General features: G+C 37.7%; 1 protein-coding gene across 1 annotated transcript in view; it reads right to left on the minus strand.

Annotated features, from left to right (window-relative positions):
* Positions 1 to 25,192, minus strand: part of RSG7 (Regulator of G-protein signaling 7) — a 157,566-nt gene that overhangs the window by 24,084 nt on the left and 108,290 nt on the right. Inside the window, exons 4-5 of the mRNA XM_067143099.2 lie at positions 22,159 to 22,209; positions 6,766 to 6,872 (exon numbers count right to left, since the gene is read on the minus strand). Of these exons, the coding sequence (XP_066999200.1) occupies positions 6,766 to 6,872; positions 22,159 to 22,209 (158 nt within the window). The remainder of the gene's footprint in view (positions 1 to 6,765; positions 6,873 to 22,158; positions 22,210 to 25,192) is intronic.

Consider the following 25,192-nt stretch of genomic DNA (forward strand, 5'->3'; position numbering starts at 1 on the left):
ACAGGAGAGATGAACTAAGGACTTCAGGATGAGGTCAACAGGAGGAAGTACACAAGGCCTAAAAATTTGGTCTTAGTGTATAAAGAGTAACAGATGATGTTGGTGGAGTATGGAAAAAAATACTTTCCCAAGTTGTACATTTTATTTTATGTCCCACTATTATTTTTTTATTACAAATATTTTACTGACTCATTTTATTTTTACATAAATTCTATTAACTAAACTGTCAAGTAAATTCTTACATAATAGCCTGAGTGCATGCTTTTATCCAGTTATGATAGTTTTCAGGGGGTTGTAGGTAAGGTCCAGTAAAATTAAATGGTGTATCCCCTCCAGAGAGGCCTGGTACAGGTCTTTTGAATTGATGCAATCTGTGTGTCAGTGAGGATGGAGTCGTAGCAGGATGAATTCTTATGTTGAAAATGGCACACCCCCAGCTCCCAAACAATCGGAATGAACCAATTAAGGTGAAAATCCCTGAACCAGCTGGAAATCGAACCTGGGACCCTTTGGACCAAAAGTCAGCATGCTAACTATTTAGCCACGGAGCAGGACAAAGTAAACTCATGTCCTTATCCTGAGGTGGTACAGCTCTTTTCAGGCACACCCCCAATGAAGGTGAGCTGCATGTATCACCTCAACCACATGCCATCTCTCATGCCAGTCTTAAATCTCTGGCAGTACTGGGAATCAAATCCAGGCCTCCAAGGACAGCAGCTAATAGTTACAATATTGGGATGGACAAGGTCCAGGTAAGTGAATACCAGATTTGCAGCTTATGTATGCAACCTTGGAAGCATAATTTCATGTTTCTACCATTTTTGAGGATTTCTTAAGTGATCTCATGATGACCATTTACCAGGATTTTTGGAAAATAAAAATTATTATTTATATAAATTTAAATAAAGTGACCAGACAATTTTGATCAGATATGTATGTACATACATACATCTTCATTACAGTCTGTAAGCCTCTATCTGCACCTAGCTCTGTGGCTTGTTTCGTTCCATACCTTTTATCATTAAATCAGCTGCCTCTGTGGATCCGTGGTAGAGTGTCGGCCTCCGAATCCCAAGATAGCGGGTTCAAACCTGGCAGAGGTAGTCGGATTTTTGAAGGGTGGAAAAAAGTCCATTCGACACTCCATGTCGTACGATGTCGGCATGTAAAAGATCTCTGGTGATACATTTGGTATTTACCCAACAAAATTAATTAAATCTCAGCCATAGACGCCCAAGAGAGATCCGGTTTACTCTGTCTGCCATCTAGCGGACCTAGAGTAAAACGGAATGTCGAAATTGACGAGCAGACAGCCAGATGGCGTCAAATTGAAATGTCTGCACACGGTAGCTGAGGCCATATGATTATTATTATTATTATTATTATTATTATTATTATTATTATTATTATTATCATTAAATCATTCCAGTTTGAGTCTAACTATCATCATCTTGATCTCCCTCTGCTTCTCTTAAAAAAATACAAAAATTATATTTAAAAATAATGTAATTTATTGGTTATTTTAGTCTGATATAGTTGTTTATTTCACCTTTACTAATGACTTTTATCCCTTATCTATAAGAATGAAATGACGCCAGTCTGCCTTCCAAAATATTACCACATTTAAACTGCTGACAGAATTTTATGAATCTTCGTACAAATATTTTCAGAGAGATCTATCACATGAGTGACTGTGTTTTATTTGAAAATACAGACCTAAAGAGATATTATCTGTGAAATGTTAGTGAAAATCACATAATAGCTTACTCCGAGATAAGTTGCCACAGTAATCTGAACATAGCAATGATATGAGTTTATTGATATGAAGGTGATAGATAGGCAACATATTGATCGTCTGTGATTTGCCAAGCGTGGTAAAAGTATGCCGGGCTGTGTAGAGGTTTTTTACACCAAAAATGTTGTTGTTTGAGTCATCAGTCCATAGACTGGTTTGATGCAGCTCTCCATTCCACCCTATCATGTGTTAACCTTTTCATTTCTACATAAATGCTGTATCCTACATCTGCTCTAATCTGCTTGTCATATTAATACCTTGGTCTACCCCTACCATTCTTACCACCTACACTTCCTTCAAAAACCAACTGCACAAGTTTAAGATGTGTCCTATCATTCTATCTCTTCTTACTGTCAAATTTTGCAAAATCAATCACTTCTTACCAATTTGATTCAGTATCTCTTCATTTCATGATTCGATCTATCCATCTCACCTTCAGCATTCTTCTGTAACAGCACATTTCGAAATCTTCCACTCTCTTTCCGTACTTGCGGTGATCATCTTACCGCGGTACACATCCTTACGGAGTGCGTGGACCTGATCGATCTGTGCCGTATTCTAAAACTCCCAAGTACCATCTCCCTCATCCTACGAAATGACGAGCAGTTAGCAGACCTCGTCATCCGTTTTATGAGGAATAGTGGTTTGTTTTATCATATATAAACGTAGTGTTTCATATTAGTCTTTATATTATTGTTTACTACATTTAATTAAATTGATTCTGTTTTAGTTTGTGTTTGTATACTTAAATGTGTTTTTTAAAACATTAATTTGCATGATATATTATTGTTTTTTAAGGCAATGCCTTACTTTACCTAAATCTATCATCTATCATTTTACTGAAAATAAGGCATTGCAAATTAGATCCACTGTTTATTTATAACTCACAATCATTGTTCATCATCATCTGTTTTAAATTCAAGTCAGTGGATACATTTTAAAATTTTAATTATTATGTCATCCATCTCGTACTATTAGGGGCTGATGACCTTAGATGTTAGGCTCCTTTAAACAACAAGCATCATCATCATCATCATCATCATCATCATCATCATCATCATCATCTTTCTTTCCGAGCTAGTTATTGTCCATGTTTCACTTCCATACAATGCCCCGCTCCAGGCGAAAGTCTTCAAAAAGTCTTTCTAATTCCGATATCAATGTTCGAAGTGAGCAAATTTCTTTTCTTAAGAAAGGCCTTCTTTGTTTGTGCTAGTCTGCATTTTATGACCTCCTTACTTCTGCCATTATTAGTTATTTTGCTACCCAAGTTCATCTACTTCCTTCAAGACTTCATTTCCTAATTTAATATTTCCTGCATCACCTGACTTTGTTCGACTGCACTCCATTACTTTTATTTTGGACTTACTTATTTTCATCTTGTATTCCTTACCCAAGACTCTGTCCATCCCATTCAGCAATTTCTCTAGATCTTCTGCCTTTTCAGATAAAATAATAAAATAACAATGTCATCAGTAAATCTCAGGTACATCACTGCCGTTATTGGAAACTTCTTGTGTTGCCCGTAACCACATGTAGTAATTGGTAGCCATCAGCGGGGTCAAACTGCAACCTTGCCTCACTCCTTTCTGGATTGTTGCTTCTTTTTCAAAGCCCTCAATTCTTATCACTGCAGACTGGTTTTTATAGAGATTGTAGATAATTCTTTCTTCTCAGGAAACCTCAGGAACCACAGTGCAGGGATCATCCAGAGTGATCCGCTGATCTTCACGTATGATTTGCTCAACCTTCATGACTGTCTCAACAGAAATTAACGGTCTCCCGCTCCTTTGAACGTTCGTCGTGAATTTCAGTCCGACCAGCTGCAAACTCTCTACACCACTTACGAATATATTTGACATCCATGCATGACTCACCATACACTTCCGTCAATTGGCAATGGATTTCAATCGGTTCAGTACCTTTTGCGTTCAAAAACGGAATAAGTGCGTGCACATCGCACTTGCGGTAACATCCAACGGGAGCTCCATTCTCAACGGCTGCCAAGCCAAGACTTAGTGCCTCAGTGTGGTGTGCGCATGTTCAATATTGTGACCAACAGCCACACGAACAGAGTTCTGTATTTATAAAAAAATAGGAGACCTTATTTTTGGGATTACCCTCGTAGCTTGGTCCAATCAACATTATCCAATGTCTTTTCAACATCTGCGAATGCCATGTATGTGGGTTTGTCCTTCTTAATTTGATCCTCTCAGAACAGACGTAAAATCAGAATTGCTTTACGTGTTCCTACATTTCTTCTGAAGCCAAACTGATAACTTCTCCTGACTCAGTTTCAATTTGTCCTTCCATTCTTTTGTAAATAACACGTGTTAAAATTTTGCAGGCATGAAATACTAAATTAATGGTGCAGTAGTTTATACATTTTTCAGCACTGGCTTTCTTGGGAATAAGTATAATAACATTTTTCCAAAAATCGGATGGCATTTCTCCTGTCCCATACATCTTGCACACTAAATGGAATAACTCTGCCATGCTGGTTTCTCCTAAGGCAGTCAGTAATTCAGAGGGTATGTCATCAATTCCAGGTGTCTTGTTCCTATTAAGGTCTCTCAAAGCTCTGTCAAATTCTGACCCCAAAACTGGGTCCCCCATTTCATCATCATCAACAGCCTCTTCTTGTTCCAGAACCAAATCATCTACCGGTATGTCTTTACCTTGATACAACAGCTGGATATGTTCCTGCCATCTTCCTGCCTTGTCTTCTTTCCCTAGAAGTGGTTTTTCATCTGAGCTCTTAATATTCATACACCTAGTTTTCCTTTCTCCAAAGGTTTCCTTGATTCTCCTGTATGCAGCATCTACCTTTCCTAGGATAATACAAACATCCTTGCAATTTGCCTTCAGCGATTCTTCCGTAGCTGTCCTACACTTTCTATCCACTTCATTCTTTAATCACCTGTATTCATTTCTGCCCTCTTCATTTTATGCATTCTCGTACTTTTGTTGTTCATCAATCAGGTCTAGTATCTCCTGAGTTATCCATTGATTCTTAGGTGATCTTTCCTTTCTTCCTATCATTTCTTCAGCAGACCTAGAGACCTCATTCTTCATGACGATCCATTTTCCCTCTATTGTGTTTCCTTCAGCCTTCATGTAGTCCTTGTGCAACATGTTCCTTGAAACAGTCCCCCACACTCTTTTCTTTCAAATTGTCTAGATCCCACCACCTTGCATCCCTTCCTTTCTTCAATTTCTTCAACTTCAAGTGGCATTTCATGACCAACAAGTTGTGGTCAGAGTCCACGTTTACTCCTGGGAAAGTTTTGCAATCCATTACCTGGTTTATGAAACTCTGCCTAATCGTAATGAAGTCTATTTGGTACCTTCCAGTGTCTCCAGGTCTCATCCATGTATACAGCTGTCTTTTGTGGCGTTTGAACCAACTATTAGCAAGGACTGGCTTCCTCTTTCATTCCTTTGTCCCAATCCAATTTGTCCTACCGTATTACCTTCTCTTCCTTGGCGTACCACTGCATTCCAGTCTCCCGTCACAATTAGATTCTCGTCACCTTTTACATATTGTATTAAATCTTCTAGCTCTTCATACATTCTTTCAATTTCTTCATCTGAACCAAAAAAACACCTTATTTAGTTATGTTTCCTAATTGACTTCAGATTTCTAATTTTAGTTAATTTTTACAGTGTTCATGGGTTGTCTATGGTCCAGTATAAATTGGTTACTATCTATACTGACTGTTGGCGAATATCTTGTATGTGCTGTTGAATTGCTGCAGTCTACAGCGTGATTTCAAGGTGTAGATGAGTCTTATGAAAGAGATGTGTGTGTTTGGAAACTGAACAGTATGATTATACTAGAGTAAAATTCAGTTAGTGGCTAAAAAAAATACAGGATAACAAAGGTGATCTGAATCAGGAAACCACGTGTCTGTGGTACAGTCCCTGAAAATTGAATATGTTGCTCAAAGAATTGAAGTGTATTGCTGTTATCTATACTATTGCTACAAATAGTAAAAGATCGTAGTGCTTTGTTTCCAATTTATTTGTTTTGGCTTTAGATTTGTATACATACATTCATCCATCATCATTATAGACCATTATGCCTTTCAGCATTCAGTCTGCAAGCCACTGTGAATTTAATAATTGTTGCCACAATCCTCTACTTGCAACTAGTGCTGTGGCCTCATTTAGTTCTATACCTCTTATCTTTAAATCGTTAGAAACTGAGTCTAACCATCATTGTCTTGGTCTCCCTCTACTTTTCTTACCCTCCATAACAGTCCATTATTCTCTTAGGTAACCTATCTTCCTCCATTTGTATTTATATATTAATTTGTAAGGGGAAAATTTCCTTTGTTTATTTTGAAGATTTGTTCATATGTTTGTTACAAGGGCTTGATGAAATGGATTTCTTTCTTTCCAGGTCATTGTGGAGGTAGATCATTTTGGTGCAGTTCCCACCCCTTTTAAAAAAAAATCATTTTCGGAGGGTTAGGTAAGGTTTGTATCAGATGTACCAATACGCAGCCTCATATACACATCCTTTGAGAGAAGAGAAAATTTATCATGCTCTAATTAAATTCAAGGCATCCATATTGGTGAACTGAGGCACCAAATTACAAATACTTCAGATTATTATAATTATTGTAAGTAAGATCAATTTAAATCCAGTAGTTACAGTCGCAACGATGTGAAACTGTGGGGCAAGTAGAATTAGTAAAGTTACAACCTGTATTTTGTGTTCTACAGACTGGAAAAACTAAAGGTATGAATAAGCCAACACAGAAAAAAATGGCTTCCATCATAGCATAGTATAGTTAACAGCAACAACAATTTGAAAAATATACAGTAGGCTTTGCAAAATATCCACACTCTATTTACATTTATTGACATAATCAGTACAGAAGAACATAAAGAAAACTTATTACATTATCCCCCCAAAGAGGTAAATTACTGCACATTACTCACAAAAAGATATAAATAAGTACCTGGAACCTATAAAAGGTGTTGTCATTCTTAACGGATAACATGTGGTCATCAATAGGGAAGAAGTATCCATGTGCCGCCATCAAGTTTGCAAGATGAAGAGCTTCAGCTGAAACAAAAAAGAGATTGAATATTAGGATGCAAATGGAAAAAGCACTTCTCTGAATATAAAAAATAAAATACACCTCTTCAAGCAATGCTTCAGAAGAACATGCACTTGACCATGATAGCATTTTAAAAAGAGGTATTTGGGAAAAGTTATTACTATCATTGTTTTAATAATAATAATAATAATAATAATAATAATAATAATAATAATAATAATAATAATAATAATAATAATAATAATAATAATAATAATAATAATAATATACTTTTTGAAATATAACAAATCAAACAGGAAGTCCTCAATGAACTCCAACCAATGCTGGAGAACTTCAATAAAAACCATCAAACAATTGATATAAACACAACACAAAATCAGAGGATAACAGGTAATAGTCAATCCACACATTTAGAAACAGAAACAAACAAAAGCACACAAGAGGAACACGGAAAAATAATAGACATTATGCAGATAGCATTTATCAAATGGGACGACAGTGATCCAAATTCAAGAACCTTTATCCTGAAGCTGGGATCAAAACACAGTACTAAAAAGATTACTGAAGGTGATAACCAATGTCTGCCATCATTTCTTGATAAAGTAGAGAACCTTACAGACTTTCATCTACTCATACACTGCACAGATGTTACTGTGTTAACACTCCACAACCAGATTCCCAGTGACCAAAACTTTAACCCCAGGGTGAAAAGAACCCCTCAATGTGAACGATGCATAAATAATAAAATAAAGGGCTTGCATGAAGTACTAGGCCTGCTCACACAGTATGCTTCTGGTAATAAAACTAGAAAAATCACTTTCAAAATCATGAGAAAGATACCAAACATTAAAAACAAAGGAGACCGAGAAATCCAGTTAACTATAGATAACGACAAGCAAAAACTGGCTGTACAGATGGCAAAATTGAGGAGATATAAAGTTACCAAAGAAGGACACAGAACTCTCTTCAGAGTTAATGAAAAGGCATTCTACAGAAGTCTTGATAAAAAAGTTGAATTAACTAATACCCAAATACCAAATGAAGAAAAAATAACCAACTTTTGGAGTAATATGTGGTCCAAACCTGTACAGCATAGAGAAGATGCAAAGGGGATCCATAAAATACATGAAAAATCATTCAGAACAAGACCTAGTCATCACTGAACAAGATATACAGAGGGTTATCAACAAGACAAACAGCTGGAAAACTCCTGGACCAGACAAAATCCAAAACTATTGATATAAAATATTCACCAGCACACACAAGAAACTGCTTGATCTTGTGACTCAGGTAATTGATAATCCTCAACATTTACCACACTTTCTCAGTGAAGGACAAACCTACATACTGCCAAAGAGTGATGAAATGGCTAACGTAGCCAATTATAGACCAATAACCTGTTTGCCCACAAAATCATCACATAGGTCATCACCAATGTCATCTGTGGGCACATACTTCAGTATAAAATTTTTGACAGAAGAACAAAAAGGCTGTTAGAGGGGTGGCCAAGGCTGTAAGGAACAGCTCATAATCAATCATGTAATCCTACAGCAGACTCAGAAGCAGTAACGCAATCTCCTGACGACCTACACTGACTGTAGAAAGACATTTAATACGGTGCCGCCACATAGCTGGCTAATCCACACCCTTAAAACTATACGTTATAAATGTAACACTCATCAAATTTCTTACTACAACAACGCAACTTTGGCATATCAAGATCATCCTGAAGACGATCACCACCACCACCACAGAAACAGTGTTGCCAACTTAGTGGGTTTTCCGCTAAATTTGGCAGAATTAGGAGACTGTCGGCGGAGAAATATATCATTTAGTGGGCAGTGGAATTTATGGCGGAATTCTAGATTTATTATAGCGGAATTTAGTGTTTTATCCATTTTACGTTTTTTTAAATTTGTACTCCAGTCTGTCTCTGAGCTATTCCGTATTTCTTGTCAGGAGCTAGCTGTCACATGAGGAAAACATGTAATTTGAATTTGATATTATGAGATCATGGTATCATAAATTTGTAATGCGTGGGGAAAGGTTACTTACCTCTTAGTTGACGAATGATGACAGATAATGAAACTGTAAGAGAGTAGCATTTATATTTATGCTACGAAGGAAGACCGTTTAATGAACTGGCCTGTTCTGTGTGTGGCCCTTGAGGTAGGGGATTTACCTAGTTTGCTTTTTTTTTTTTTTTTTTATACGTCGCACCTACACAGATAAGTCTTATGGCGACGATGGGACAGGAAAGGGCTAGGACTGGGAAGGAAGCGGCCGTGGCCTTAATTAAGGTACAGCCCCAGCATTAGCCTGGTATGAAAATGGGAAACCACGGAAAACTATCTTCAGGGCTGCCACCAGTGGGGTTCGAACCTACTATCTCCCGAACACTGGATACTGGCAGCACTTAAGTGGCTGCAGCTATCGAGCTCGGTTTACCTAGTTTGCACCCGGCAGTAAAACGAAAAAGTTTTAGCTCGCCGGCACGTAGGCAGGGGGTTAATAACAGTGAAACTCACAGATCAGGTGAGTGCAGACATTTAACATTATTATTTATTATAATAATAATAATTATTATTGCTCATTATTTGAGATCGGATTTCTTGGCAGAAGTTTAGCGGATTTTTAGTAGTATTTAGCAGATCTTGATAATATAAGTTGGCAACACTGGCTTTGAGTGCACTGTGGTTCTACTTATGTCTTAACCCAATCTCTGAGATCCTGACCAACTGAAAATGAAAACCTACAACCTGTTTTCCAGTCTTTGACCGGGTCAGGGATGTAATGAATGAAGCAGATATAGGCTGTTAGTACGATGGGGTCGCCACTCCCAAAGTGATTTATTAATGAGTGATAGATGCAATGAAATGAGAACGGAGAGTGTTGCTGGAATGAAAGATGACAGGGAAAACCGGAGTACCCGGAGAAAAACCTGTCCCGCCTCCGCTTTGTCCAGCACAAATCTCACATGGAGTGAGCGCGATTTGAACCATGGTATCCAGCGGTGAGAGGCCGATGCACTGCCGTCTGAGCCACGGAGGCTCCCTGACCAACTATGGATATCAAATAAAACTGAACATAACCTTCACAAATCAAACCACCTCTTCCACAACAATGACATCAAATTATATGCAGCAAATGGATCTCAAATGACATCCCTCATCAATATCATGGAAAACATTTCCAAAGACATCTGCATGGAATTTGGTAAGGTAAATGCAAAATAAACAGCATTAAAAAGGACAATTTGTATAGGACAGAAGGAATAACCATTGCAACTGATCAACAGATTGAAAGCATGGGCAAAAACTAAACATATACCGGTATAAGTATCTAGGCTTTGAGCAATCAATCAAGATTTAAAATAAACTTCAGAAAGAAAAACTCATGCAGAAATTTCAGCATAGGCTCTGCTTCATCTTAAAAACTAAGGTTAATGCTTCCAACCTATCAAAGGCAGTCAACAGATAGGCCTATGCTGTAACTGCACTGACACATTCATTTGGCATTCTAAATTGGTCTCAAACAGATCTAGAAAACATCAATTGAACAATAAGGGCAATGCTTAGTAAGCAAAGAATGATGCATCCTAATTCTTGCATAGAAAGAACTACAATGCTGAGAGAGAGAGAGAGAGAGAGAGAGAGAGGGGGGGGGGGGGGTGAACTCTTGATTATAGCTCTACACAACCAAAGAGAATCAACTTGAGGAAGTACTGTAGTTGCCAGACAGATGACAGCATTCTACATATTTGTGTTTGAAGCAGACCTAAACTACAGCCCTTTGAATTTATATGAATGCAATATAAATATAAAAGACACGAACATCCTGCATGGGGAGAAGGTAGAGAGACGGGCTAGTAAAGAACTTCATGGAAGGTACTACAACCAAACCAATGATGAGAATGTTGTCAAACAACTTTCAAACTCATGGCTGTCTAGGAGAGAGTTATTTCCAGAAACTGAGGGATTCAACCAGGCGATCCAAGATAATCTCAACAAAAAGTTATGGGAAACATATCCTTAAGGATCCTACAACTAAAAATGATGAGTGCAGGAAATGCAACAGCAGCCCTGAAACCATTGAGCACATCATCAGCAACTGCAGATTACTAGCGCCAATATTGTACAATGACAGACATAATGATGTAGCCAAAGTTATACACCAAGAAATTGCCCTGACCCAATTTTTGATTCAGAACAGGGTACCTTAGTACAAATACTCCCCACAAAGTGTACTGGAAAATGAAAATATTAAACTCTACTGGGACTGAACGACACAAACAGATAAAACAACTCTGCACAATAGACCAGACATAGCATTAACAAACAAAAGGAATCAACACACATATCTCCTTGACACTGCTATCCCAAATGACCACAATATGAAACAGAAATATAGGGAGAAAATCAACAAATATACTCCTCTGGCCATGGAAGTAGCAAGGATCTGGAAACACTACAGAGTGACAATTCTTCCTTTTCTCCTTTCTCCCACTGGTCTCACACCAAAATCATTTCCGGGAAACTTAAATACACTACAGCTCCTCATCTACACTCACAATGTGGCACAAAAGGCTGCAATTTTGAAGACCTGCAACATTGTCAGAACATTCCTGAATGTTCAATACGGACCATAAACAGAAAACGCCTTTATAGCAAAGAGAATTATGAAGACATTTATTGTAAAGTTACGTAAATTACGATTAAGTTCTATATGTAAAATACCAAAATACGTGCAATTTTACCAACTATATAAAAGTTGTGAAATAAATAAATAAATAAATAAATAAATAAATAAATAAATAAATAAATAAATAAATAAATAAATAAATAAATAAATAAATAAATAAATAAATAAATAAATAAATAAATAACCATAATAGTAATAAACCCCCCAAACCCCACAGCACAATAGCCGCGAAGGGCCATGGCATACCAAGTGACCACTGCTCTGCCCAAAATGGCTTAAAAATTGAATTCATGCAGTCTCATTGTATTGGTAAGTTAAGATATTTTTAAATACCATATTTTTCCAAATTGGGTTTGGAGTAATGTATTCCATTTTTAATTCGGACTCTTCAAAGAGTTTTCTGACTTTTCTTTCTATAAACTCTAATTGTTTCTTTAAGTTTTTATAATGTAAATTGAGTGTTTATGAAGCACAAAGAGCTTCAGGTTTGATCACTGTTAATTAATGACGAATTTTACTGTTCCACGAGAAGCATATTTTGTTATAAACATTCTTTGTGTGTTGAAAATCAATTTCCATTTTCTGAATTCTTGAATCTAGATTTATTTTCATTGCCATTTTCAGTGATCCATTCACCTAAGTACTGTCCTTCTATATGGTTTTGAAGGGTGGACGCTTAGCCCTTTATTGGAGAAGCGGATTGAATCTTTTGAAATCTACTTATACAGAAGAATACTCCAAATATCTTGGGTAGAAAAGAAGACAAATGAAGAAGTCCTCAACATTTTGAACAAGAAGAAAGAGCTTCTCATAACCGTCAAGGAGCGTAAGCTCAGCTACCTCGGGCACATCGTGAGAGGTGAACGATACGAACTTCTCCGACTGATCATTCAAGGGAAGATTGATGGGAAAAGATCTGTGGGAAGATGGAGAAATTCCTGGCTGAAAGACTTGTGGCGGTGGTATGGACATACGTCGATAGAAATCTTCCGTGCTGCCGTTTCGCGTGTAATCATAATCAATTGGATCGCCAACCTTTGGAGGGAGATGGCGTCATAAGAAGAAGAATTTTTTTATATTTGTCATAAATTTAGACTTTTTATATGAGATTTTAAGTCTTATTTTTGCTGCTTGCTTTTCCAGTATAGCAATCTGTTTCTGTAACATCAGGGATGTCTTTGGCAATTAGTGCTATATCATCAGCAAATGCTAAACAGTCTATGTCAATGCCCCTTATTTTTTGTTCTAGTCATTGACATGGTACACCTGCTTTTCTTCACTCTCTGAAAACATTTTCAAGAGCGCAATTAAACATTAAAGGGGAGAACCCATCACCTTTAGGACAGATATATAGATTGGAACAGGAACCATCCGATTACGCCTGCAATTGCCCGTAATCGAACTGGAGACTGTACGGCCTGTTTCATAAGTTTAAATTGTGCACATTGTACTCTGTGATGCCAGATCTAGAAGCTTTTTTTAAAATTTTGCTTCCAATGAGGTAACGGCAAAGGGACAACGGGATCATGTAGCTGGCAATAACAAATAGCTCATGATATAGGCTTTTGGGCTTATGCCGTGTCAAGAAAATAAGGTGAAGTTCTTTACATTTCGCAGAGAACTATGATCTGCGTCATCACAAGAAAATCTCCTTAGACGCAGTACATCACTAGCGTTCGAAGCGGAGGCTGACGGAACCATCAGAATCATTCTGAGAGGGTCTAATAACATAACAGGCATACGCTCATATGAAGGTTTGACATTGACACAAGTCTGGAATGAAACAGGAGCCATCTGGTGACGAATGAATGCACCATTTCCACTTTTATTGGGTAACGTCTAAATTCAAAACTCGTTCATTGTTTTAGAAGCCTTTCTCGAGGACAGTCGAGATTTTCTTCTGATGATGCAGAGCATAGTTCTCTGCAAAACGTAAAGAATTTCACCTTATTTTCTTGACACGGCATAAGCCCAAAAGCCTATATCATGTCTATAAGTATGGGCCATGAAAGCATCAATGGCAACAAATATTTCGTACAAGTTGATAGCTACATTAAGATGTTAAAATATTGGGTGATATCCATGGCATTTACGCTCAGGGTCAAGTTTTTGTATAAAAGACCAGCCTGTAGACTCAACAACACACAGTGACCGACAGCAGCTTTTAAAATGTAAATCAAGTCATAGTTCAAATCAAATGCTCAGAAATTAGGTCAGATAATCTGCAAAACTCTTGCCCCAGTTATCTTTAAAAATATTTGAGATGAAGTGACTGAACGTTTCGAGAGGATGAAATATTTAAACAGCAAGCCGATCAACATAAAAATCATCCAAATGTAACAGATGTAGTAACAGCATGCAGTGCCACTTGCTCTGACTACTGCATACTAGCAGCTGTCCGGTGGAGATATCTACATTTATTCTCGAAGTGGGGAGGCGTTAGGTATACTAATGGGTGATGGTACTATGTATTTGTTTTCACACTCTTCAAACCCATCCCATAGATGGTTTACATTTTCATTCACCATTTTCTGCTTATCATAATTACTTTTTAAAATCTCACCTATGCCTCCTCTCTTCCCAACCACATGGTATTGCCTAATAGTCCTACTTTTACAACCTTCCCTTCTATCACATTTCTTTTTAAGACAAAAATAGCTTTGTGATCACTTATACCATTGATCACTTCAGTTTCTCTATAGAGCTCATCTGGTTTTATCAGCAGCACATCTAGAATATTCTTTCCTTTAGTTAGTTCTATCACTTTCTGATTCAGTTGTCCTTTCCAGATTAATTTATTTACATTTTGTTGTTCATGCCTTCTGTCATTCACATTATCTTCCCAGTTAACATTTGCTAAAATGAGATTACCTGCTACAATGACATTCCCTACAAGGCTAATTTTCTGACTGAATAATTCTGCATCAGTGTCAGCGCCATCCCTAAAAAGTCAAGCTGTCTATTATCTTTAGAGATGAGCCTTACACCTAGAATTTCATGTTTCTCATCTTTAATTTATCCATAGCTTACAAATTATTCTTTCGTGAGTATGAATACTCTCCTTCTTACCATTCTTACCCTGTCTCTGTGATAAATACTGCAGTTCTGTGAGAAAATTTCTGGATCCATAAGATCACTTCTGAGCCATGATTCAACCCTATTACAGTACCTGGTAAATATTCCAGGTGAGTCAGTCGCACCTGACGTTTTATGCTGTTAGGCATCCCACTGAACGTCACTGGTGTCATTATGGTCTATTCTCCTTTGCCGTATACCAAGCAACAATCACCTTTAATCACTCACTGCACCATTACCTTTGCAAAAACATGTACTGTATGCAACAGGCATTTACACAATGCATCAAACTGTCATACGGTTATGTAAAAAGTACATGCCAATTATGAGCTGTCAGTAGGTTATGAAATGAACACTAAAAGCGATGGCATACTGATAGAAAACATGTGTGCATTTGTGAAGCAGTAGTAGTAGTCCATCTAGTAGGCTTTCTGGAAACCTAATCGCTGGATTCACCGTGGTGTCATAGGTTAAATGCGGTGCTGTTAACACAGCTGCGTTTGGTAGGTGGGTTCGAATCCCACTTGAGCCTGTAAATTTTATTCGCATTTTGTACTTCAAGAATCATCCACAGAGCCAATGTATCCGAATACCCTCACGTCGTGGGTTATTTAATTAATTAATTAATTTATTTATTTATTTATTTAAGGCACTGTTCTAGGCCATTAGGGCTGCTTATATGAATATTTTATAAGCAGGGCTGGACGAGGAATAGAATGGTTGGGGATTTGAATCTGCTTGACTGAGCAACAGCCTGTTAGTGCAGTAAGTGTTCGAATAGATTGCCTTCTGCAGTAATGCACGTTTCAGCACGCCGCTGAACTGCCATTTGGGCTCTTTGTAGCATTGTAGGTGTTAAGGATTCTCAGGATTTCGTAATAAGGTTTTGAAGGCTTTCAGGATCTAGCAGGCCAGGTGACAGGTCCTCCCCTTCCTATCTATCGACCGAGATGTGTAACATTCAGGTAGTTGCGAACATCTGCTGACATGTGAGGGGGAACTCCATCGTGTTGATACCACATGGTTACATGTTCACCCAGGGCCACATCCTCTAGCAGCTATGGTAGTTGGTTTTGAAGAAACTGTAGGTACCAGGCTTCTGTCAAATGATCCTCAAAGAAATATGGTCCAATTGGGTGATCACCCAGTATACCAAACCAGACATTTACTCCCCATCGTGCCTGAAATGCTGCCTGCCTTACCCAGTGGGGATTTTCAACTCTCCAGTAGTGCATATTATGATGATTCACAGAGCCATTATTATAAAATCATGCCTTGTCCAAAAATAAAATGTGAGATACAATTTTTTTTTTTTTTGCTAGTGGCTTTACGTCGCACCGACACAGACAGGTCTTATGGCGACGATGCGATACAAATGTTGGATCATTTACCACTTGCATCAGTATCTGTGCACAGAAATTAACATGAGTTTCAAAATCTTGTCCATGGAGTTCTTGATCTAGTTGCAGGTGATACGGACGAAAAAACTGGAATGCAATATCCTTACAACAGATGACTGGCCGATGTTGGCCTATTGTGCTACTGCCCGGGTACTTGTGTGAGGATTCTCCCGGAAAATGTGCAAAACCATCTCAGCAGTTTCACCGGACGTAACTGGTGCCTCTCTAACAGGACCTGTTCGGGGAAAGTGATGCAGTTACACGTGAGCGTCGCTCCACCCTCCTAAACGTATTTGCATTTGGTTGTTGTCTGTGTGGAAATCTTTCCTGGTTCAGGCGCTGTATTTCTTGTGCATTCTGTCTTGCTTCGCCGTAGATGAGGAGCATGTCAATATACTCATCTGTTGTACTCATCTGTAGAATACATAGCAAAGAAATGACCAGGACTGCTAGGCTACACCAAGTGTCAGGCCACTACATTCAACATGCATGCTATTGGTCCAATGTGGGATGAATGGCCTCTTATTTGATTCTCAAAGTTTAAAATGTGAATAAAAGTATTTATCGCTCACAGGATTCAAACCCACCTATCAACGCAACATGCGTCAACATGTCTGTGGTTAGTCCACTACACCACGGTGACCGTTTCCTCTAGTTTATCAGAAAGCTTACTTGGTGTTAAACTATGTCCCGCTTCACACACTCTCACATGTTCTCTATCAGTATGCCATCGTTTTTAGCGATAATATCATAACCAATCGAAAGCTTATAATTGGCACGAACATTTTACACAACCGTATGACAGTTTGATGTATAATACAGATGTTGATTCCCATAGGGAATCTGTAATATTTGTTCCGAATGAGTAAATTTATAATACCAATATAAATGGTCCATTATTGGACATTATAAATCTTCCAGCTAACTCATTCCTGGTTGCCAGCGTTTCGCCCTCGTGTGCTAGGCTGGGCTCATCAGTTGGTATCTAGCAAACCTACCAAGACGCATGGCTAGTGCATACCGTGGAGGCCACTGCGTAGGCCAATTGTAGCCACCGGCAGTGCCAATGCACTATGAGACACTTATCTGATGGTCAAGCAGGCATCAATTTTCTGTATTATCTGATGGTCAAGCAGGCATCAATTTTTAGTAGTGAGACAGAGTGTCTCATAGTGCATTGGCACTGCCGGTGGCTACAATTGGCCTACGCAGTGGCCTCCACGGTATGCACTAGCCATGCGTCTTGGTAGGTGTGCTAGATACCAACTGATGAGCCCAGCCTAGCACACGAGGGCGAAACGCTGGCAACCAGGAATGAGTTAGCTGGAAGATTTATAATGTCCAATAATGGACCATTTATATTAGTTTGATGTATTGCGTAAATACCTGTCGCATGCATGTTTTTTTTTTTTTTTTTTTTTTTTTGCTAGGGGCTTTACGTCGCACCGACACAGATAGGTCTTATGGCGACGATGGGATAGGAAAGGCCTAGGAGTTGGAAGGAAGCGACCGTGGCCTTAATTAAGGTACAGCCCCAGCATTTGCCTGGTGTGAAAATGGGAAACCACGGAAAACCATCTTCAGGGCTGCCGATAGTGGGATTCGAACCTACTATCTCCCGGATGCAAGCTCACAGCCGCGCGCCTCTACGCGCACGGCCAACTCGCCCGGTATGCATGTTTTTGCAAAAGCCGTGCAGTGATGATGCAGTAAGTGTTTTAAAGGTGACTGTAGCGTGGTATACGGCAAAGGAAAATCGGCCATCACCCCACTGACATTCGTTGGGATGTCTAAAAGCGTAGCACAACAGGTGCAGCAGACTAACCCGGTATATATATATATATACCATTGCATTTAAATGCAGTGAGTTTATTTCTTGTTTCTTCCACTATGAGACAGACTGGGAAAAATGTATAACCGTTTACAGTGATAGTGCTAAAGAAAAGTGGATAGAAAAGTGGCTTAATTGAAAATTAAAATCAATTATACTGAATGCAGAATGTATTCAGATTCCTACACCATCAGGCACTTGCAAATAAGAAAATACCAAATAAACTTTTAAACATTCTTACTAATGCTATAAATGTGGTAAAATTTATTAGACGTGACCAATATTTATTTAATAAACTTATTACAATGTGAAATACCTGTGCTAAGTTACATGAAGTAATGTTGCTTTATATGAAAGTCTGTTATTACACACTAAAACAAGGTGCTTTACCATGGAAAATTTTAAGCAGTCTCCTTGAAATGAGACTGGAAATGTTATTGCTACCAAAAATCATTCTCAACATTCTAAATGTTTCATGACACTATTTGGTGGAAGTCTTAAAGTAGGCGAAGCATTATCTGATCCTGTAGTGATTAAGGCAGTATTATTGGAACTTTATGTAGGTCCAGACATTTCAAGAATCATTAATGAACAAGGGGAGTGTATATGAGAGGATTTATGTATTTAGTTAGCAGTATGTAAAGAGAGTTGGATACAAGGAAAATGTTGATAAAACAGGGATAATGGAGTTAAAAAAGAAAGTACTTATGATTAAGCAAACTTCCAATTTATTCTTATTGTAAGGATGCTACACAGTTATTTTCATTTTATTATTTAATTTGTTTCAGCCAGCTATAGACTACATTCATTTTGGGCACCTTTCGGGATACATTTTAAAAAACATTAAGAGGGTGAAGACTTTGGCGTGGAATATGGTAAATAAGAATGTAAACAGCCTAGGGAATGAGTTTAAAGCAATTGTTGAGGAGTGTAGAAACAGGTATGTACCTTTAACAGTGATAAGAATAAGGAATTGTAGAGAACCCCTATTTTATAACAGAAAAATAATGAGATTAGGAAAGAGGTAGAGGTTAAAAAAAGAAATAGATTGAGGAATGGTTGTGGAAGTAAGGAGAGATCGAAGGAACTTACCAGGAAATGGAACAATGTGTTTGTGTTTGATGCTGATTTATCAGCATGGTTCTCAAGCCATTCTCAAGTCATTTGCACATTTAGCAACACTGTCACGCAAAGTCCATTTGAATTCGCCCACAAAGCGACCTGATTGGCTAAATTCAGCAGCTAATGAAATGCCAATGGTGAGAGTTTTCATGTTATTTGTTTCAAATTATTTATCAGTATGACCAATCCTCGTAATGCTCACATACCCGGTTCACATTGTTTCCAACCACCTTGTATATATATTGTACGTGCACTTTTTAGTGATAGATTTTTGTACGCGGTTGAGGAGTAAGAAGGGAGCACTGCCCGTTCTGGTAGTACCGCTAACTGAATGGAAATGAAATCTGAATTGAATCGATAATATGTTTGATCAATATGAATTTTCTAAACCTTTATTATCTTACGCCTACAACTGTGTCACACACACAATATATACTACTATATAACATTTCCTGATGCGAAACGTGTTCCTAGCATGAATTCCATAGTTTGGCTTTGCTGTGTAAACAACAACAGTACAAGTACTTAAAGTGTATGCCAGATGTCGCACAGCGATGATAAGCAATTCTTAGTTTGTGTTTCAAAGGTTGCCTATACGAATCTCGAAGATAACCGAAGTCGACCGATTCAGCACTAGGGTGTAAATATATCGCTAAAAAGTGCGCAGATAATAAATGATACGAGTAAAGATCTGACAGCCCTGAAGATGGTTTTCCATGGTTTCCCATTTTCATACTAGGCAAATGTTGGCCACGGCCATTTCCTTCCCACTCCTAGGCCTTTCCTATCCCATTGTCGCCAATGACCTACCTGTGTCAGTGCGACGTAAAGCAAATTGTAAAAAATATATATATCTGAAATCACAGATAAGATATTTTGGGGATGATAGAATAATAATAAATATAATAAATAAGTTACATGATTGTGAGCAACTGCAGAAAGACCTTGCTAATGTTGTGATAGGGACAGCAGACAATGATATGATGGTAAACAGAATGAAAAGTCAGGTTGTAAGTTTCACCAAGAGGGGAAAGTCCTCTCAATTTTAATTACTGTGTTGATGGAGTGGAAGTACTCTATGGGGATCTCTTTAAGTATCTAGGTGTTAATATAATGAAATATATTCATTTTGTAATCACATTAACAGGATTACAAACAAATGTTACTGATCTGTTTATATGGTTTTGAGGGTAATTAGGGGATGTAGTAAGAATGTTCAAAAGAGGGCATATAAGTCACTGGGAAGCCTTATACACATGAATAAACCCACTCCGGGACTGGAGGAGAATTTATTTTTCTCACTAATTGGACAATTCAAATACAGCTTCTTATATCAAGTTCCACATTGACAACCATGACGGTTACATCCACCGCACCGAATAAGAAAATTCCAGCCTTAATTTTCATATTTCCACATTGCATCAATTACCTCATCAATGAGCACTATCATGGATCAGCATTTTATTAATATTTTAAAACATAAAATGCAACAAGATTTTTTTATGTATTTGTTCTAATATGTATTTTAAAATGTGTTTGTAATAAAGTTAGACTGAATGGAGAATCCCACCTTGCAATACTTATTTGTTTCTTGTTGCTAGTCTATGTATTTATTTAACATAATCTGCTTAAGATCTAATTACAATATTAAAAAGTACATGTTTCATTCCTAATGTAGAACATCTTCAGCTAAAAAAATACAAAAATTGGCATAATTGAAATAAAAAACACTTATGATGATGATGATGATGATGATGATGATAATAAGATAAAATGTTCCTTCATGGTGGGTTAAAACCTCAACAAGTCAATGTTCGAGTTTGAGATAAAATCTGATGTAAGGGATCTTCTTTCTTCAAAAGCTGGAGAAGTTTGTACTTACAGTGCCTTGAGGATAGACTTAAAATGTAAAATTTTAAAATACGATGTTTGGGGGAAACTCCCAAAGAATAACCGAAGTTGAGGTTGATTTTTTGTTTTAAAGTTTTAAGATGTTGAAGGGAGTCTGTAATGAAAGAAATGAAAATTTGTTTTAAAAAAGGAAATAAGGAAAAAATCTTCTTCTCTTCTTCTTCTTTCCCTTTGTGCCGTTAGGCGTCGGGACATTTCAAGGAAAAAATCTTGTAAATATACAGTGGTGAAGTGTCTAAGGAACAATGAAAATGCTTACCTTCCAGCCGGTCCTGCTATGTGTTTGTATCTAGTTTATTTTAACTTATATTCTTACTGAACAAGTGGCTGTGCAGTTTGCATCACGTAGCTATCTGCTTGCATTCCAGGGATGGTGGGTTTAAACCCCACTGTTGACAGCCCTGAGTATGGTTTTCCACGATTTCCCCATTTTCACACCAAACAAATGCTGGAGCTGTACTTTAATTAAGGCCACGGTTGCTTCCTTTCTACTCCTAGCCCTTTCCTATCCCATCATTGCCGTAAGACCTATCTGTGTCGGTGCAATGTAAAGCAAATTGCAAAAAAATAAAAAATCTTATATTCTTCATGATTTTTTACTGTTAGATGAAGATGATCCCATAAGGATTGAAACATGTTCTAACATTAAAAACTATTTATTGTAACAAAATAGTCTGACAATTGTACTGAATTGTAATGTTTAACAATTTATTTTGAAAGTTTTTGTCATAAAACTGTAACCCAATATGGAACAAAAATAAAATTCATTTGTTGTAACTGGAAAAGATCAAAAGGAAGACAGCATGATTTATTCTGGTTGATCAAGAGTATTGTTATGAAAATGTTGCAATCTTTGAGCTGGGAAGACTTGAGGGTAAGGAGACAAGCTCTTTGACTAAGCAGTAACAGCCAGCATCAGTATGGTGTGAAATGACGTTAGTAGGCAAATAAGCTTCAAATAATTGTTCATAGGAAGAGAGGTTAGGGACTGGAATAATTTACCAAGGTAGATGTTTGATAGATTTTCAACTTCTTTGAAATTATTTTTAAAAAGAGTAGGTAATCTACTGATTGGGAACCTGCCACCTGGGCAACAGCCCTAAATGCAGATCAGTGGAGGTTAATTAATTAATTAATTAACTGACTGACTGACTGACTGACTGACTGACTGACTGACTGACTGACTGACTGACTGACTGACTGACTGTTGAACAATCTACTGAAGTACTAAAGTTAAGTAATTTTACTTACCCTGATCTTCGACATCTAAGTTCTTCATCATCCAAATAATGAGATCAGTACCTGCAAATAATAAAGAAATTAAATATTTCAAACAATCATATGTCTATTTCAGTTACAGATTTTACAGACCTTTCCGTACTGAGACATTGAGCCTCTATATGCCAGCGCTTCCACAACCCTTTAATTACACCCAGCACAGTTGTCTTTGCTGAATTTGCATCCTTTACCTCAAAACAGAGTCTAAGGGTCATGTTCACAAAGCTTACCTCAATTTCTCTTGTCTTCTGCAACAGAATGTTTTTAACTTTCTATGGCAGTTTCTCTCTACCCATTCATATTCACATCACCTGGCCCCAGTGGTGATATACAATCTATTCACACTGCTTTGGTTGAACCAGGAGTTCATTTGTTCTAATTTTGCCAAACCAGTTGTTTTTGTTTTATTTTGTTTCACATCACACCAATACAGACAGGTCTTATGGCAATAATGGGGTAGGAAAAGGCTAGTACTGGAAAGGAAGCAACTGTGACCTTAATTGTAGGTACAGCCCCAGCCTGGAGTAAAAATGGAAAACTATCTTCAGGGCTGCCGACAGTGGGATTCAAATTCCCTATCTTACAAATGTAAGCTCTGCTACATGACTCAAACTGTGTAGCCAATTTGTTTGGTGAACGAGTGGTTAATGGAGGTTAATGATTTCTGGCAGTAAAATAAATAGTGTGGTGTTATATAGCACTTATTGAAACTTGACAGTGATGTTTTGTTAGCAATGTTATTGTTTAATGTAATACAGGTAGTCAGAATTTTTGTAAGGGCTCCAAATTTGATGAAAGATGGAAAAGGAAGACATAAGACTATGATTCAAGAAAACGTTTCTGAGGTGTATACAAAAAATGATTCTCTTTTCAGAGCCAAAGATTTAAGGCACTTCCAAAAAATCAATTCATCAAAGTGTAATTGATAACTTACAGAAAAAACCTAAGTGTTTCTCTTTTTTCTCTTTACTAGACAGTAATATTGGCCTTTGGATGTTCTCATTCACCTTGGTTAAAAGAAGAGATACAATTAGCTTCTTCGAGCCATAAAATATAGTATAATGTAAATCAATTTACAGACTATGTGGATGCAAGAGATCTATGGAAGGACCATTGACCATAGATAATACAATGAGCTAAAAAAAAAATAAAGACCAGCTGTCAGCTATACTGAAGCAGAGAGGTCTTTCAGTGTAATGAACTCAACTATCAACAAGGAACATGCTTGATATTAGTAAAATATCCCACTTCACAACTATCAAGCTTCTATGTTTACCACTAAATAAATGGGACCCTATGAAGCATGTCAAGTCATGGGTGAGTGGAGGACTTCATATCAATAAATGATTCAAGAATAAAGAAGAAACAGGCTGAGCCACAAATTTCAGAAAATCCTCACAGACATGGAGGTTGCCTATACGGTGTCAACTCAAAAGATCTGTACCAGGCCTCTTTGGAGGCCACACGCTATTATTATTTTATGAGTACCTGTACCAGTAGGACCAGTAATCAGTGTTACTTATTCTATAACTTATAGCTAGTAAAATAAAATATTCTTAATCCACTCACTCTCTGTTCCTACATATTAGAATCATAATCAGGAACTGTCTGGTCTGGGATTCTGGAAGCTTGCAGTATTAGATCTGCTATACCTTGATCGACTCCAACCTTTATGCTACCATCCTCGGAAAATACACAACACAAAGGCTCAAAATGCTCAACCTGCTTCAATGTGAGATTTTGATTAGAGACTGTAATCTATATATATAAAATCACTATTCTGTCATTCACAGAGATACTGAGAAAACAAGAATGTTTCAATGGCTGAAATTGCTACCAGTTATACGAGGGTCGAGTCATAAGTCATGGCAACTATATTTTTTCTCGCGAACAGGAGACAAGATGAAAAATCTAAGATATGCATTTGGAAATATAGGGCATGTACTTATGCATAGTGCCTGAAGACAAATTCTGACTTCAGGAGATTCTTGTAGGAAAGTGACAGAACACAGGCCATTGGTAAACATTGTTTTATTATGGTACAGACAGCAAATACACAAGACTACGTACAAAGGACAGGTCTCCACTGGTTACAGACCTTCGAAATAATCACCCAAGGTTTCCACTGTGCGTTGCCAGTGGTGGGGCAGGCGCTGAATACCTTTCGCTGCATGTGTATTACTAATGTGTGACACCTCTCTCCGAAATGCTGTTACGATTTCCTCTTTGTTGAACATCTCCACCCACCTCGCCACTGTTCTATAGGGCATGGCATGCACACCTAATGCTTCCCGCAGCTCTGCATGGCATTGGTGTGCATTTCTGCCACGCAGAACTGCTATTTTAATATACGATCATTGCTCCTGCTTGTTGACTTCCATTTTGTGACGCTCTCACTCATACACTGAACTTGGGGGCATGCTTAGACCCACACTGTTGTTTACATACCCCATCTAGTGGCATCATACGCATGTAAATACCGTACGTTTCCAAATGCACATCTTTGATTTTCCGTGTTGCCTCCTGTTCGCGAGAAAAAAAATAGTTGCCATGACTTATGACTCGACCTACATAGATAGTTCAACTTTTGTTTCTTTTTAAAGAAAAATGTGTTTCTATCAGCGAAGATTGTCTTGTATTCACCATGATGATGTAGGTACACAGCTATATCTATTGGCATGAGGTTAACCTACGTACATCCTGACTTCTGTTGCCTTGAACAGGTACCAGATATGGGTTACAAGAACAATGCAATGATGACCATCATACTTGAACTGTTTAGTGAAAAATAGTATCTTTCAGTGAAATTAATTAATAGATTTTTTTTTTTTTTTTTTACATTCTGGGGTATGAAAACACATTATCTCCATCTATAATTACAACCCACCCTGTGGCCATGATCATTGAGGCATGAAATCTATATGGTCTGACATTGTGATTAACCGGTTCGAGTCGTGTTGGTAAAACAATTTACCATCAGAATATTGGCCGGGAGGGTAGGGGAAGT

Source organism: Anabrus simplex, chromosome 3 (genome assembly GCF_040414725.1).
Source record: "Anabrus simplex isolate iqAnaSimp1 chromosome 3, ASM4041472v1, whole genome shotgun sequence".
NCBI lineage: Eukaryota > Metazoa > Arthropoda > Insecta > Orthoptera > Tettigoniidae > Anabrus > Anabrus simplex.